At 43.0% G+C, this 18245-nt stretch overlaps 1 protein-coding gene across 4 annotated transcripts in view; it reads left to right on the forward strand.

Moving 5' to 3' along the window:
• The first annotated feature begins 5773 nt into the window (after window positions 1–5773).
• The window catches only part of LOC146391364 (RNA-binding protein with multiple splicing-like), a 36717-nt gene continuing 24245 nt past the window's right edge, over window positions 5774–18245 (forward strand). For all 4 annotated transcript variants that reach the window (XR_014799924.1, XR_014799925.1, XM_084924235.1 and 1 more), the window contains exon 1: window positions 5774–6284. Coding sequence is in view for 2 of the 4 variants with exons in the window: in XM_084924235.1 (XP_084780361.1) it covers window positions 6222–6284 (63 nt within the window). In the remaining 2 variants the exon portion in view is untranslated. The remainder of the gene's footprint in view (window positions 6285–18245) is intronic.

Genomic DNA, 18245 nt, shown 5'->3' on the forward strand with positions numbered 1-18245 from the left:
CATGATATGGCAGGTGACAGGATCTGTACAACATGGACATAATAGTTACATATTCTGGCTATCAGGGAAAACTGATCAAAACATACTTTACAAGCTAACACAGTATGCACATTTAATAAGTATGCACAGAGGCTGCCCAGAGGCAAAGGCATAGCTGAAAAGACACTGCTTAAAAAAGGCTTCAGTGGCTTAGTAAAAAATAGAGAAGGCTTTATTGCAGCAAAATGTCTCTGAAGGCAGCGATCTCTGAGCACAACGACTTGAAAGGACAGAAAGGAAAGAGAACAAGCTCGCCCATTAAAAAAAGCTTTAAAAAAATTACTGGTATTGTCACTTAGTGTGATTTTTTTGTGGCGCGGAGGTGGGGTAATTAATTAGAGCGAAAAGGACTGATCAAACTGAAACAAAGCACCAAACCTCTCTAGCCCAATTAGAGCGGGTCAATCTGACCACAAATTGCTCATTAGTGATCTTAGAGGAAGATCAAAGGGCAGCGAGAATAAGGGAGGAACACTCTGTATCAGTAAGTCCAAGGAATGGAATGACCTGGCTCCAAGCCCAATGAGAGCCACTTATCCCACATCACTCAAAGGGGTGAAGTGCATTGCCCTGCCAAACACTGATCTACTAGGTTTACAGACAGTTTTTACAGTTGACATCTAGCAACATTGTTCATCCTCTGATTTTTTTTTTCTTTTGGTAATACAGGATAAAGATACTAACTGTTGATTTGTAAGGAGTTTGCTGGAATGCAAAGAAAGGGTGTGGAAGAGTTACAGGCAAAGCAAGACATTGTTGAGTCATCTGACTGCAGTGCTCACTGAGCGGATTGCAAGATCCACGGGAGTCCTCCCTCAGGGATCCACCGCTGGTCAATACATCGGCGATGTGTCATGATAGATTTTTGTTTTGGGCTTAGTATCAAGCTGGCATTTTAGCCATGAGTCACTGATCCAGAAGAAGGTACTAGATAATCTGATCTGTGTCTCAATACTCCTGCTTTTGGTTGTTGAATAGAAAAGTTCTCTGGTTCTTGAAGCAGTGCTTTGACATATTGGGAAACAATGGGAGGATACTGGGAAAATTTTTAAGCTTCAGTTTCAGCTTGTAGCCTTGCATAAAGTGTGCAAACAGTAAGGAAACAGCTGGTCTGGCTCAGAGAAAAGGTAACTGCTGAGTCATCTCTAAAGACAAATAATTATTGTGCAAAGGCTCGTGTGCTTGATCTGTTTAACAAAAAAGAGTGTAAAAATTACACTTTATGGGGCGATCGTGGCTCAAGAGTTGGGAGTTCGTCTTGCAATCGGAAGGTTGCTGGTTCGAGTCCCGGCTTGGACAGTCTCGGTCGTTGTGTCCTTGGGCAAGACACTTCACCCGTTGCCTACTGGTGGTGGTCAGAGGGCCCGGTGGCGCCAGTGTCCGGCAGCCTCGCCTCTGTCAGTGCGCCCCAGGGTGGCTGTGGCTACAATGTAGCTTGGCATCACCAGTGTGTGAATGGGTGGATGACTGGTTGTGTAAAGCGCTTTGGGGTCCTTAGGGACTAGTAAAGCGCTATACAAATGCAGGCCATTTACTTGATGTTATAAGAGTTACACATTGGGCTATTACATGCTAATGATCTGGCAGCAGTGCAGCAACAAATTTCTTACTTTCACTTTTTGTTTGGAATAATAAAATAAGAATGAAACAATTACGGGCTGTACTGAACGGCGTAGTCAAGCGCTTTCAAGTGGTTGGTAAGACTGGGGAAGTGCTACAAAAATGCCTTTCCATTTTCACTTCCACAAGAGCCGCCAGCTGTTTTCACACATGTATCCCTGGCCTCAGCTTTCCCAGACATTTCCCAGTGGAGATGCATGTATAGGAAGGCATAAATGACACACATTGTGTTGCCAGATCCCTAGTAAAAAATCTGTGTGAAGTCTGATTCCTGAAGCCCTCTCCTACAGACAGCTAAACCAAACTTGAGTGCTTTCAGTAGTCTCCTGTTGTGTTTTACATGTGAGCCGAGAAGTCTTCGGACATTGTTGAGACTGATTCTGAGGAAATTCCCCAGCAGGGCTCATTTAAAAGAACTTCAGGGAAGGTGGTGAAATATCAAACCAATATAATAAGGTAAGAACTGAGTTATTAGTAGGTGCCTGTTTTTCTTTTCAGGTTCAAACAGAGCTGGGTTAGATGATGTTTATGCTGATCCAACTTTACTGGCTCCCGATTGATTGTAGCTTTCAAGTATTACTTCTAACCTTCTTCCCCCGACTCTTTAACAAGATTAATATGCATGCTATTTCTGTTTTTATCAACTCTTAAAGAAACAAAGCTTCTCTGAGCAGCCTGCCTGACATTGTTGCTTTTTGCTAACCCAGCAGCCCCTTAGATAACACAGAGATATCTTCATGTTGGGCTGGACCATGTCAAAGCTTGCTGACATGTTACCCAGGACACCGTGACCAGTCTGTCTCCTGCCGGCTCCTCTTTCACCCCCCCCCCACACACACACACACCCTCAGCGTGTCGGTCTGTCTGTCTGTATGTGTGTGTGTGTGTGTGTGTGTGTGTGTGTGTGTGTGCTTTTATGGTGGTGGGCACCCTCCCTCTCCGAGCATCAGACCACACAGCTCAGCCCTGAGACCTGTCAAACACAGCTGGGACATCTCCCCCACCCCGCTCTCTCCGTCACCCCGCCTCAACTCCTATCCCATCCTCTCCTCCGCCTTCCTACCTCTCCTCCCCCTCCTTGCTCCCCAGACTCGGGCTGGAAGCTTTGATACAGGGGTGTTGAGAAGCAAAGGGGAACATTTCCATTTTTATCTGCTTCGAAGGCTCCGAGACCCTCCTCCCTCTCCCATCAGCCGCTTCTCATCAGCATAAAAAGACTGCCATGTCCCTTCTTGGGCGCGCACGCTTCAGACGCGGCGTAATTGATACAGACGTGATCGGGGAGGGGAAAGAGCAGAAATCTGTACGACCCATCCACGACGACTGCTTTTTCCTTCTTTTGTTGCCTTTGAGGTGCAAGTTCAGCAAAAAAAGACAGACTCTCTCTCTTTTCTGCGCAGGCTGTCATAAAAAAGCGAGCTCCTGTCCTGTGCAATAAGTGTCACGCAACATATAGTCAAAGTCCCCACGACGGAGCTGCTGTCAGCTCCTGAACTTTTCACGGCGGAATACAAAGTGAGGCAGTTGCTCAAAATAAATGTTTTGAAACGGTAAAAACAATTCGAGGCTGCCTTGTCACCTGATCGCCGCTTTTAAGGCTGTTCTGCAGCCCTCACCGTAGACAACAGCAGGCAACACCAGTGACATTTTTAATATTTTAACTTTTAGTATTTCTCCTGTTGTTGTTGTCGCAACATTATTTCCACACCTCCAGGGTTTAGCTGTTTTTTGTTGTTGTTGTTTTTTACCCCTGCACCCTGAGGTTATAAGTGAGCTCACCGTGAAGTGGCGCAACTAGTCACGCCCCAATCTTGAGCACTTTACAGGTGTTATCTCCAGTTCCTCTTTTGTTTTCAACCTGCTCACTGTAAATCCACATGGAGACGGGCTCTAACTCTGAGAAGAACCGTTCGGCTGAAACGGCAGAACCCCTCCGAGGCCTTGAACTGATGAACTGAGAGCCACGTGAAATTTACTAAGCAGTCAGGTTGATAATTGTCTGTAACTCCTGCTTTGCAGACGATGAATTTTGCTGACTTCTGCGTTTCAAGAGGGGAGAAATACTCCTGAGTGGGCATGCCTTTCTGGGTGACAAGTCATCTTATGCTCACCGTGTTTGCAGTGTAACTTGGTTAATAAGTCAACAGGTTATAGACATACAGTAAAATCAGTGACTGTAAAACTGTGGTGCATAAAACTATATGGCAACATGAAGACACATTTGAAAAATATACTACGAGTCATAGCTGCTTACTGATCAGGGTAGGCTGTTTAACGGTTATACAAGGCAGCTCATGTGTCGAGTACCAATATATAAAGACTCAGTATAAAAGACTGTCTCACAATCTCACATACCTCATGTATACTTTCAGTGGCACAGCATTGTGCTGATTTGTGCTGTTTCCCCGCTGCAATAAAGTTTTGGCTTTGAGCCTTGGTGATTCATTTTTATATGAGGAGTTTTCATCTTGCAGTCCTAAAAGCACCTGTAGGTGCGAATGTGAGTGAGACTTAAAAGTGTTGGTCACCGTGAGTGACTAGAACATCTCACATGTATAGATGTGTGTGTGTGTGTGTGTGTGTGTGTGTGTGTGTGTGTGTGTGTGGGGAGAAAAACAATAAACATGCATGTAGTAGTACTGCTGAGTGCTGAATCATTTCAGCTGAATTTAATCCCCAACAGCAACCTTGAAGTCAAATTTTAAAGTCATAAAATGCAGTTCCTCAAATGTCCACTTGAGGCTGATTTCAAACGTGAGTCAGTCCCTGCAGACTTCTAGTCAAATGGCCCAAGTTTACTACAAAACTAAACACATGGTTAAAAACAACATATTTTCCCTACATAACAACTGTACAGAGGCTGAATTTTTAAATGCATTTGATCAGTTTACATTGTTTTAAAGCTTAAAGTTAAGTGTGTGGTTGACCAGGCTGCTAGGTGTCAGCCAGGCTCCATGAACTCCTTTTGACCTTTTGTCCATGTTTGTAGTGTTTGGAGCCTTTGGAGCATTTTTTATACATTTTTCCAGTGATAGTGTGGATTATCTTAATTGTACAGCCTTTTGTATGTTATTTTTGGACTAATTAACAAGTACCTGTGTCTATGTGATTAATCCCTTACAACCTTTGGCTGCACCCATAAACATGAATGTAGCTTCTGTCTCTGACAAATAAAGTCAGTGCAGAAAGTGCCTTAAATCTGCTTTCTATTGAAAGAAACCAGGTGGTGATAGCTGTAGTTGCAAAAAGACTTCCTGTCATACACACATTTATCAGAAAACAGCTTTCTGCTCTGACCTCTGAGTTTATAGGCAAAGTCACCTGTTTCACTTCATATTGAATAATAAATAGTCTATTTTGTAAACCTTGTTCATGTTTTGCAGTGGAGGATTATGCTTCATAACAAAAGCCGACGAACCAAAGTGTGATGTCACAGTGTTTGGTGCCATCTTTTATATACAGTCTGTGATTTCCCCAGATGCTTTGAGTGTGTTTTTAACTGTGTCCATACTTTGTTTATGAATGTTCTCAAGAGGTCTAATAAAGGTCTGGACATTACCAAACAAAAAGAAAGACTTTTGAAAAAAATATTCTTTATACACAATGTGAGGAAAATCAGTTTGCGCAGCTAACAGAACTTTTTGTGTAATTTTATTTTTTGCACATATTTCTTTTTCTTTTATTAAAACAAAAATGGGGTTAAATGTGTGGTTAAACTTCTATAGGCTGACAGGAAGAGGAGTTTTAGATCAAAGTTAGCTGTACGTGGCCCACAATGTAAAATGAGTTTGACACCTCTGACATTGAGTAAATATATAAGAAACACACATTATAAGAATATGCACGTGTAATAAAGGCCCAGAGCAGCTGATAAAAACAAAAGAAAGAATAAAACCAGGACATATAAGAATATGTGCTGTGGTGACAGATATAACATTCATGTGGTCCAAAGGGTGATTGGTACTGATTTTCCACTGAAGCTCCTGCAGCACTTGATAAATCTTGATAAAGCCGAGCAGAGGGTGCATCCCACCCAACCAACCCCAAACCCCTCCCTCCCCTCCGCTCTCCGCCTCCCTTTCTTCCTCCCCTCCCCTGCCGCACTCAGGAGATGGGTAGAGAAGTTTGCTCGCGGCGCGGTCCGGTGAACATTACTGTATTTCATTTGGGGAACAGCAACAGCAAGAGGCTCTGGAAAAATAATACTAATTAAAAAAAGACGAAAAGTAAGGCTTTCCAGAGAATGCCGAGGAATATCCAACTCAACAGCAACATCAGCCGCAGCGAATTATTGTAATTATATATATGTACATATATATATAAAAAAATTAATGAGGTTTATCCGTCATCATTGATGTGGCCAAATTAGTGGGAAGTTCGGGTCAGTAGGGGGACAGCGGGCTCGCGCGCGGACTGTCGGAGGGGTGCTTTGAATTTGTGGGTCCTGGAGAAGAAGCGCAGCGCGAAGCAGATTCAGAGAGAGCGAGAGAAGAGGAGGAGGGAGAAACAAGGAAAGAAAAGAAGAGCCGTCCGAGTGAAAGTGAGAAAGAGTCCCGCTCAGAATGAATAACAACAAACCCGAGAAAGAAAACGAGCCGAGTGAATTCACCAACCACGAGGAGGAGGTACGTATGCGAGCCCGAGGTGCTCGAGCGTCTGTCTGTGATACTGTGGGTGGCTCCTTGACCCGTAATGACATCCTTAATAAAAACCGAGTCATGCTAACAGCGACTGCTTCTTTTCCTCCACCCCTGTATTCATTAAGGTGTAGCTCTTAGGTTGGTTTGTTTGTTTTCTGTGCCGTAATCTGGTTTTACCTCATAAAAGTTTCCAGTATTGCTGTTTACATTATTAGACCGACTGTATGGTTCGCTCATAACAGCGTCTATCACCGGTTTCCTGCAGGTAATGCGCTGTTATTGCACTGAATTCTTCACCTGTCTTCACTTTTACGTCTCTCCTCTACTTTTCTTTAAATTGTATTGTAGCCTTGCTGAAGTTTGCCGTCATTTTTTTGAAATTTAAAAACAGCAGCAAGAACAGGGAAAGGCACGAAGCACTGATGAATCACTTACTAGCAAGTCTCGAATAACTTTGAAGTCAGGATTGTGTTTTTCCTGGCTGTGCTACGGCATTGCTAGCTGTGTCTTACTGTACAATAAAGCCAGACTTCACACAGCACTGGAAAGCAGTAGTAAAGGGAATTCAGAGCCAGGGCGAATTAGTTTTCACTGAAGCTGAGGGAGCAATTGAAGTTGAAACAACTGCCGCTGCAACATGTAGGTAATAGCAGGTTGTAACAGAGAGCGCACTGCATTACAGTGGAGCAAGAATAGCATCTTCTAATTACATCTAAACACAAACAGAATGGCTTTGTTTACCCCCCCAAAAAAAAGAAAAAAAAGAAAAACATTTGGTGGAAATCCGTTTAACGTGCTCTCAAAGTATGTTTCCTCTCTATCGTGCAGGATAATAGCCTCATTTCTTCCCTTTCTCCTCTGTAAACATTGCACAATCCAGCCCAACAATATCTCCTCTTTGGTAAATAAGCCTGTAACGGCTCTCCTTGCATGAGGCAATTTTCTTTGGCTCAGATGAATCTCTCTTCAAATGACAGGCTTGTTATTTCAGAGCTCTGCACATCCGCAGTCGAGTGATGTAAGGAAGGTGTATCAGATTATATCAGATATTTCTCTTGGAGCAATTTGATTAGGTCTCAGTGTAGCGTTAGACACTTTGTAACTGAATAGTGAGATGTAGCCAGCCTGATGTAATACCATATTTGGTCCACTGTTGAGGTTGCAATGGATGCGGGGGAACTGCTGTAGCACCACACAGATGAGGTAAAGACCAAAGAGCTGATTTCTTGAGGTTAGGGAGTTTGAGTTTAAAGCTTGTGTCACCTTCTCCTTTTACTAACAACACGTCAGTCAAGTAGAGCTCTGTAACCAGTACACGGCCCTGAGGGTATTCTTGTTATTGAATCTAATAAAAAACAACTACTCCGTGTAAAATGAACATATTCAACAAAAGAAAAATGACTACTCAGCACCAAAAGATGTCTGTGTATGACCATCTAACTGTACAAACTGCAAATATGTCCAATTAAAAGTCTCATAAGTGGCAAATACTCACATTTCAGAAGCTGACGCCAGAGAAATACTTGAGTTTTTTGTCTAAAGCACCTTCTTAAGCACCTGCCTGTTTTGAATTAAGTTGAGCACAACACAGCTATAATTAAACCAAAATAGGGCAAAACACAAGAAAAAACACTTGATCTGTTACTATCGACACAAGCTTTTTGTAGCTGAAATGTTTAGTTGCTCATTCTCATGAGCGACTGATCATATTAAAGCACGAAAGCTTTCAAAATGTGAGGATTTGCTTCTTTTCTTTTTGCTTTCGTGACACTCAGTTACAGTCACGCCGCTTACGGATCATTTTGTGAGACTGAACAGTTAAATGAGGGCATCAGATTATTCAAAGATCTCAACTGCAGGATAGGTCTACGAGGAAATAAGCTGTGTTAGCTGCAGCTGTAGTTCGCCAAAGACACAAGGCTCCAAACTTCTACCCAGCTATTAAAAATTCTGTGATGTCCATAAGCTCAGAGATGAGGTGCAGGTTGTGTAAAAGGCAGGCAGGCAGAGACGTAAAAAGGAGACTAATGGCCAGAGAGATCTAATGGTTTTGGAAATGTTTGGAAGCCATCCAGACAGGCAGGGACTTACATTTACTTGGGTGAATTAACGTTAAGGTCAGACAGCACCACTTTATCTTTTGTGGAACGGTGTGTGTTGCATGCAGAGGAGCAGGGAGTGTGTCACACGCGCAGATACATATTCAATCTTTTTGCAGGCCCGTGCGGATGTACTCAGACTAATTCACGCTTTGACTTAGTTTGACTTGTCTTGGGGGGGTTTGCATGAAAGTCTGGTCTGCACAAATGTCCCTTCACCTGACGCAGAAAGCATAAAAATGCCAGCAACAGCACCACAGAAGTAACCATAAACTATAACCTCAAGAGAGCCAAAGTTTAACAGCCTTGCTGGTATGACTCTCACATGCTGAGCAGCAGCAGCTCTCCACCCCTCCTCTTGGGCAGTGTAGTATGTGACTCAATGGATCACTGATTCGCACCGGTAAAGCACCGCAGCGAGCTCGGCTCCTCATGCCCGCTTCATTGCTCAACCCCGCGTGCCGTCGTCTGTGTACACGAAAGCTCGACAATGCTTAATGTTTATCTTCTGCGGACCGCCGCTCACCAAACATGGTCTTGTTGCAGGCAAGGTATGCAGGTTTCGGGGGCCTGGCAGCATCTAATCTCATGAGCCGCTCTGATAAGCGACATTATCAGGTGTTCTGGATGCTTTCGCGTACTGTGGCACTTCACTTCACCGATGCTGCCGAGGTGACACGCCGTCGCCTTATTGGTGAATGTCAAAAGATAAGAGTTTGAACGAGGTCCGGTTTCCAGACCTTGTATGGACAAGACACCTGGAGCGGGTTTTCCAAAGCTTGACTCGAAGATGCTTTTAATAGATCGGCCTAGCGTGTTTTTTCTGTAGTCTTAACCGCGGCGGCGGCAGCGATGTGGAGTGTACTCAGAAAACCCCGAGTTCAAGTGATTAATTCCAGATGTGTTATCAGGAAGGAGACGGTCCATGACAAAGGGGACACACTGAAGAAACAACTCAGTTCACCTCAAATTAATCCCATCAGTTTATAAACGATTAGCTGATTTATTGATCAGTTGGATACCTGATTGCTGGGAAAATAAATAGAAGTTGGAATCCAGTGACTGAGAAATTTTCCGGAGACGTTACTAAATCTTTATTAATTGCTATTTTTGAGCATTTAGACAATGCAAAAAATGTTCTTTATACTGACAAATGGCATGTTATTTACTGAAGTGAGGCAGTTATTTGTGTGCAACCCTATTTGAAAACCACATATAAGCACAATGAGCACATTTTAGTGATTTGCAACACTGATTATCTGTTAGTAATTAAGGTTATTAACTGAATAAAGTCTTCTGGTCTTCTGTTACTGAGAAAGGACCATGTTTGGACTTATAGACAGTTTATGAGACAAAATACTCTCTTTGTTACACGTAACCTTTGGCTCTGGGACCTGATGGGAATCTTTCGCCTGGATTTTCTAGCACTTGGTAGGCAGTTCACTGCAGAGAGAAAAGGTGAATGTATGACTACATGGAATGCTTTGTAGCTGACCGATTCACCCAACGAAGATTGACCTTTCACCTCTTTGATGTCAGTTGTCCTCCAGCTAAAGTGTATTTACTTAAGTTGAATCTCCCCACACCAAACTTGGAGGTCCACCAGCCAACCTCTTGCCTTTTGACAAATGACTGAGCACAGAACATCCCTCTTTTTATTTGTTCCTCCACAAGGTGAAACAGTCTCTTACTCGAAATCGTAGTTTACATGAAAGCGGAGCTGTCTCTCCCCCGGATGTAACACTCTAAAGGCAGCAGAAGTATGAAACTTGTCAGACATCTGTTGATTCTAGTTCCCAGCTGATCATAAACATGTAAGTGGATCTTTACAAGTGCCCGAAGAGAAACCGAATATCACTCAAGCGGAGTTCAGCAAATGTGGCGTATCTCCCTGGGGTGTAATTGGATTGTGCTTGGCCTGCTTTGGGTATCTAGCAGGTCCTCTTCAAATAGCAGGTCATGTGGCCACCGTGACCTTTTCCATGAAGAGATGTAGGTGGGGAGCTACGCTGCTGGAGAAGCACGGTGAAGCGGATGAAGGCCGGTGCCAGTCTGTAAGCGCAGTGGCGTGGGCATGTGTGTGGTCTGTACATGTGCATGTATCTATGAAAAGGGCACAAAGATATATTAACTCTCTATGACAAGAAGCATGACCAGAGGGGAGTATGGAGGGTAAAGTGGCCATGATAGGGAAAAAACATCCAAAGGATTGTCTGTGAAGTAGCCTATGTCAGACAGATATATAGACATATACACGATAAAAAAAATCCCTATACAGGCTCAGGCAAGCAGTAAAACCCTGCTCTATCTACCCGTCTGATAGTTTGGCGTTTATTTATAAAAGCGCCAAGGGAATTGTCATCTTATCTTAGCCGTTTGTCAGCTGCGCGACAAGAGGTATTTGAAAAGACAACAACAAGGCTCAGCGTCAGGAGCAGCCGGCTGGCAAAAGAGCCTGAAAAACAGATGTGAGGGGAAAAGACAAAAGTCAGAGATAATAACTGTATCCAGGTGGATAATTATACATACCTCTGTATGTATATTACTCCTCTGTAAAAACCTTACCTGTCACTTGCTTTGAAATAAATCACATGCTGCACAGCGGAAGGAAGCGTGCGCTTTTTTCCTAGACAGCGCCAGCCATTTTGTTCTGCTTGGTAATACTGTGTTTATGCACTTCATCTGTCACCTCTGATTAATATTGCTTACTCATGAGCTATAATTATCTGCCTTATTGTATACAGTATCCCATCTTTGTCTCTTTGCACCTGCCTTCGCTCTCCTTTTAAGCTCTCCACATTGTCTCAGCTTAGGTGTTCGATAAATTAAAGGGAAACAAAAGTAATTAGGGCCATACGATGAGGCCGTCCAGTCCTTTTTTGCAGTAGGGCGCATTTTGCTGGAATGGCTTTGATCCAGTTTAAAAGGAAGGGTCGTTCCCAATCGATGCAAAGTTGTGTTGTGAGTGATCACCTTTATGCTGGGATGAAACCTTTCTATCCTGAAGGCAGTGGTCTGTTTCCTTCACAGGCCGCGAGGGGTTGCCGATGATGAAAATCATGTCAAGAATGGCATTTGATACCCTCACTAGAGTTCCAGAGACTGGTACAACCAATGCCAAGGCTGGCAGCACATGGTGGCCCAGCGCATTACATTTTTTCTTTATTTTGTGCCCAGCCACCAGCCCCCCCTTCTCCTCTCCTGCTCCCTCTCTACAGTTTTATCTCCCTTCCCCTCTGTTTCCTTCCCTCCGTCCTTTTCTATGTCCCACCCTTTTTCTTCCCTTGCTACCTCCTTATCGTACTCTTTTCATTTCCTCCCGCATTCCCTCCCTCCACCCCAGTAACTGTTTATAATTTCTCTCTTCTTCTGCACTTTCATAGCTCTCCGTTCTTTTTACCCCCCCTCCCGTGCACCCAATTTAGTCCCACCAGACAAACTCCTTATCCCTTCTCAGGCCCATGGACTCTTGACGCAGAGATCTCTGAACATAGGGACCATTTATGGACATGGAAGAGCCTTAAAGACACAATCTAGCCAGGGAGAAACGTGCCAGTCTGACTATGCAGCTGCATGCCAGCCGCCCTTTGGCTGACCAGCAAGAATTAGCAATCCAAGGTCAGACCTGAAAAAACTAGAGAAAATGTTACCCATAGCAAAATGTACAAGAAAACTAGCTTTTTCTCTTGCCACCTGGTGTCACAGTAAAGCTGCTGACTGTAGGACTTCAGAATTTATTGTAATATAATATAATATAATATAATATAATATAATATAATATAATATAATATAATATAATATAATACAATACATAATGGCTTATCTAATAATTAATAATGGTATTTTTCTGGTTCTAGATTCTAAAATGCATTATTTGTTTTGTTGTGTATGCTAGCTGTGGTTTTTATTATACGGTAGTATTCTGCAAAGCATGCCTTCCTTTTTTGACCTTTGATTCTCAAAACAATGAATTGCACCAAAAATGCTGAAGCTGTATGGATGGATGGATGGATAAAAAGAAGTCATTATTTGCAGATGAAAATATGGGATCACTTAGTGCCATCAATGACAAACCAAAAGAAACAGCTGCAACGCATAAAGGAAACGACTTGTTAGCAGCAGGCTAGGATTTCTTCATGGTGACGCCGAGGATGACTGAGTATCCCCCTGTTGCTTTTTGTTCCTCCGCTTGCGCAAGACGCTTTAACCCTCTGCCCACCCAACCAACCACAACACTAAACAGTCTAAGGTATCCCTGTCGGGTAGGCGACAACAAAGGAAATCCGGGAAAGGCTGATGCGGAGATTAGTTCACGTTAATGAGCACTTAGGAATTTTAAGTCCATTCAGCGAGTGTCATCAGATAACAAAGGGAAAGAAGAGAATGGCATTTGTATGAAAGACTTTTGATGGACTCTTTGAAAGGGTCGTTTGTTGGGTTGATGAGAAATAAAAGACATCTGTGCATGATCAAGAGAAGAGGTTATCCTTTTCTAAGTTAGATTAAAAGCTAGTGGAAATGTTATGGTGGGAGGAAGAAAAGAGCAAAAGAAGGAAAAACTGAAGCGGGCGCCTGCTCGCTTTTCCTAGGCCGTTTGTTTTAAATGTCTTTTAAAGGTTAACCTGTTGGAACATTTACAGACCCTTACTGAGCAGGAACTGCTCGTCCAAAGCACTTGTGGGAGTAAGAGAGAGAGACAGAGGAAAAACAAAGCAGTTCGGAGTGTGCTCAGTCTCACAGTTGACCCCAGACGTGCACAGTAACCCCGGGCTAATCTGCGACCTCCGACCCCAAATGTGAAACTTGACCCGTTGAACCCTGGCGATTAAGAGGCAAAACCGAGTCATCCATTAATGGTTGTTTGACACCTCCCGGGCCTGCGGTCGCTCACTCCTCACATTCCCTGATAGAAGATGAAGAGGAAAAACTTGTGAGGATGATGGAGAGTGATGTCAAGCCGGAGCAGTGACAGTTCAGGGGGTGTGGGAGTCTGTCAGTCGGGCTGGGTTTTAATCACGCCGTGCTCATCTGATGCAAGAAAACTCAACCTGCCCTGAGCTCACGTGGGCTTACGGGTTCACTTTGATTTTTTTTTAGCTCGGTCACAGAGAACAAGGACTCGGGTGGATTTGAAAGCAAGCCGTGTGGTGGACGGGCAATGAAACATTTCCTCTGAGCTTTTTTTTTTCTCTTCTTCTTCTTCTTCTTTTATTATTTCATGTGCGGGTACTCGCCTCACTGTTGCATGCACACTTGCTATGTTATGCTATTGTACCCTCTCCTCAAGGTTAGAGCCGTGTCCTGCCACTTCTGGCTCGGAGGACCTTCGTTTATTAACTTGGCTGTCGAGCGCGCACGCGCACACGCGCAGGGAGGGAGAACGAAACACATAGTAATCTTCTCACATTGCACCAAGGTCGCGTCCCATTTCAGCCAGAACGAGCGGTCAAAAAAGCACTCAATTAAAGTCAGGGCAAATATGTGAGAGAGCCACATAGTGCAGCCGGATATAATGAGGCATTTCAGGCAATTGCTGTAACAAATTTAACAGTCTACAACGTAAGCTGAATAGAAATGACACATTAATACGTTACGGGGTTGTCCACTTAGACAAACCGGGCCTCTTCGTAACGGCTGCTGAATTGCAGCGTCTTCACTGGAGAAAATTCGACGTTCATTTGTACACATTTCGACTGGTGTTGCCTTCAGTCACGGTTATGGCTGTGAAACAGCTGTGGTGTCAGATGTGGCTTTGGTGATTAAATCTGCATAAAATTGTGGCTGTTTGGTGGAAGTACGTCTGAGGCCTTTTGTTGGTTCAGTCATACGAAAACATTCTTCTTATTATTACTATTGATTCAAAAAACTTGTGTGCAAAGGTTTGATTATTTTTATGATTTTCTAATATTTGAATACTCCATAAATCATCAAAAAGAACCTAGTTTCTTGTCTTAAAGTGTGTATTTCCATTGTTTTCCAACAGCAGTTTAACTATTAACTACTAACAGTAGACTAACAGTAGAAAAAATGCAAACGCTCCTAGAGTCTGTTACAGAGTTCTGCGTGGATCGCCACCATAAAATAAACAAAAATGAAGTCCAGTGCAAGATCTGCCAACGCAAGCTAGGATGCCACAAGTCTCCAATAAATTGTTATTTCAGAGTAATTTGGGGTCGGGTGAGCAGTGATCTTTTCTTGAGATGCCCATCTTTATTTTATGGAATATAAGAAAAGTGAAAATTCTTTGAGAGTAGCAAAATATAAAGTATTTATTTGGGGCTTAACCCAATGCATGGCACTGTTAACAGAAATAATAAATCTGAATAACCTGACTCGACCATCCAGTTCTCCCAGATCCTCGTTCACTGAGCAGCAGGGACTAAATGATGCTTAGATCAGCTATCTGTAGGCACCTTATTGTCTGTTGCAGGAGTCCTAATTCTTCTTGTCCCAGAGGGCGGTGTGCTTAGGGCCACTGTCCTGCTGCGGGGTTTCATATACAAAGACACAGATACAGTATATCTTTGTTGTTTCAATAAGGGACATGCAGATGTTGACGTATGATCTAGGAAATCATGATTTCATTGTGTTACTGTTTTCTGACATCTCACAGAGATCCAGCTAGCCTTGATACTTGTCATAGATTGATGTTGAAATACTAGTGCCAGCTGAAAGACTTCACTGTGAAATAATGATTGAACCCACGACAACAACAAAACGGATTTCCTCTTCAACACAGCACTTGAGTCTTATTATGAGCACAGACTCCTCCCTCCATCCATAGGATGCAACAACGGCAATGATAGCATATCAATAGGGTGATGACCTCACCCGGTGCTTGTTGAGTCAAAGATCTCTGATTAGAGGTGCACAGATCCCCTAGGACTTGCTGCAGAAGTGGCCTTAATAGGATCTGATGTTTTTGGCCTGGGGCTCTGCACTCTGCTGTGCACCGCTAAGGCGTTGCCAGGGAACTGCACTGGCACGCCGGCTGCGAAGTACTCAGCTGGCTTGTGGTAGGTAGGGACTGCTGTTTTTGATCGAAACCTGCCTGCGTGATAGTGTTTGAGCACGCCATAAATGGTCAGCGATTCAAAGGCTTAAACCAGGCCACTCAGCACTATGGAAATATAGGTATGTGACTCACGGGGAACCAATAAAAACAGACCCAATAAAACAGCGACCGAAGGTTTGTCTTTGCTTTTTTTTTTTACAAATCTGCACAATCTGCTCAACCTCCGGCTTGACCTTCGCTTTAGTTTACTGCATCATGAAAGTTTGATGTCTCACTTTACCTGGTGGGAGCATCTTTACAGCTCCCTCCCTTTATTTATTTATTTCTTTTAAGCCAACCTGATAGAGGCATAAATATAGACTAATATTATAATCAGCAGCAGATGTCTGAAGAAGAGAGCAGCTGATAGATTTACCTGTGAATCATCCTGTATCCAGCGTGTGTGCAGCCAGCTCCACGCTGGACACACACACACCGGAAAAAATGATCATATATCATAACAGCTGACGTCAGGAAGTCTCAGGAATGAGGTTCAAGACAGCCAAGAATGTCCTTTTGTTCCAAGTGTGCACAGGAGTCATTGTGTTTGTCTTCTTCGTGCATCGCATCCAGCTCCTAAGTGGCTATTATCAAGGCTGAAGACAGGACTTAAATCACAGATAAGATCTTAGAAAGCTTGGCAAGGAAGGGTTAGACGACTAAGATTTTCTTAACGTGTGCAATTCTGACGTTCACTCTTGGCTTTTTTCCACCTAGAGTAAAATTACAACTCCTAAAATGAGCGGCGTATAAATCTGTCGTCTTAACCGCGTCGGTGCGAAAGTCCGACGTCGTTCACTTGGGATGAATTTGGCATCTATGTTTGCAGTCGTGTGCAGAGTAATGCTCACTGTAACGGCAAAGCTGACAGAGAAAACAAACACCGTCCCTGATAGAGATTTCAAATCTGAAAGCTTTGGTGTCTTTCTTTTGACTTATCTGTCTTCATCTCAAAGAGTTTTTCTTCTTTTTTTTTTAGATTTTTAGAGCTTGAGCACCGTTTCTATTTTTACAGCACTTTTTTTTACTACAGCATTATTATTTTTATCAGCCTCAACAGCTGTCAGAGACTGACCTTGCTTGTGTCTGATTGATACCATCCTTTTCTGACTCTTTGTTCCCATGTAACTCCATATAAGGAGACCTTCAATTGAGTTTACTTAAACAGAACTGCCAGAGACAGAGCGCAGTGACGGCCCTGCAGGGTTCAGCTCAGCTCAGATAAGATAAGAGCAAAGGTGAGAAAGTCGCTGAGGTGAGATTTTTCTCTTTTTTTTCTTCTTCCGGATGGATGGGTGGTTTGGCACTCGCCAGCTCTCGCTCTCCTAGTTGCTAAGCTCCTTTGTTTGTGTGTTGCTCTGCCTTTGGCTTCACTGTTGCGTATCAGGTTACATGTGGGAATGAGGTGCCGTGTGAGTTCAGCAGTTCCTTTGTCCCCTGAGTTGTGAATCCACTATCTAATGAATCTGGGAGCTTTGAATATACTCTGTGTAATTGCATAGCTACGGTTTTATTCTAAACTGGGCCCTGTACAGAATCAGATTACACTATCACGCTGTGGGATGTTGTGACGTTTGCAGGGGTGTGTGTTTGCATTGTTTGATTGTATTGTCTTCTGTGCGCTGAAGCATTTGTCTTCCTGAACCAAGATGTTTGATTCGGTGAAAGTTCCAGGTATGAGTCAGGATTGATTTGTTTTCTTAGATTGCATGCTGGCACACCAATATATATATAAATATATATATATATATATATATATATTAGAAAAATAACCTATACCAATACATTCACAGCAGGCCAGTATTGGCCGATGATGTCATCCAATCAGTTAAACAGTTTTAAAAGTACCCATTATTCCCTGTATGAGCCAGTTAATTTTGTAACATTTTATTAGGATAGGGAGTTCTTTCTCTTGTTTCCTTGTTGTTTTGTAAAGCTTGATGGAGGTTAAAAGCAAAAGTACAGCTGTTGCATTAATAGGAGACAGATGTGTAACATCTCCTGGAATGACCCTTCATTAAGGGCAGATGTGTCTACAATTACATGCAACAAACTGAATTTTCACTGTTTTGCTGCTTCCAGAGTGTAACGGGATCTGCATTCACGGGCTGTGGTGGGGCATCCCAGCATCTGCATCCTATAGTGTTGCTCTGCGTTTCATAAATGTTGCGGCTGGGGCTAATGTGTGTTACAGGGCTACTGCTGTATTCATCTGTTTTTTAGATCTGGTAGCCAGGTTGCCGATTGCATAACTGAAGGATTGGTGCTTTTACACCCCTTCTGGGTCACTAGAAATATTATTTTGAACAATAATGTGGAACAAATGCATCTGTCACCCAACCATTCGATCAATACTGTTTCCATGTCAGGGATAATTGATATGTATAGCGAGCCTGACTAATTAACTTAAGGTAACTCCTGTTATTGTTTTGCCAAACCAGGATGGTATTAATTATTCATGAATCTTGCAGTAGAGATGTTTCTGTTGGGACACTGTTTTTAATTACTGGACTGAGGTAAAACTGAACATACATGAAGGGTTTCTGTTGATTTTGCAGAGGTCTCTGTGTGTGCATATGATAACTGAAGGGAAACAATGTTTCCTGTGTTCTCTGTGTTGTTTATTGACCAATGTTCAGTTTGTCCAAACAGCAGTTTGTCCTGTCAGACTCGATTTTCAGAATGTGTGCAGAGAAAACCTGTTACATATAACTTTTATACACAAAGATGTTTTTATGAAGGAGGGCCTACGAGGCCTCTTTTTATTTAGTGTGAGATTTGTTTGAACAGCGC

This window comes from Perissodus microlepis, chromosome 3, assembly GCF_051167445.1.
Source record: "Perissodus microlepis isolate ML-2025 ecotype Zambia chromosome 3, ASM5116744v1, whole genome shotgun sequence".
Taxonomy (NCBI): Eukaryota; Metazoa; Chordata; class Actinopteri; order Cichliformes; family Cichlidae; genus Perissodus; species Perissodus microlepis.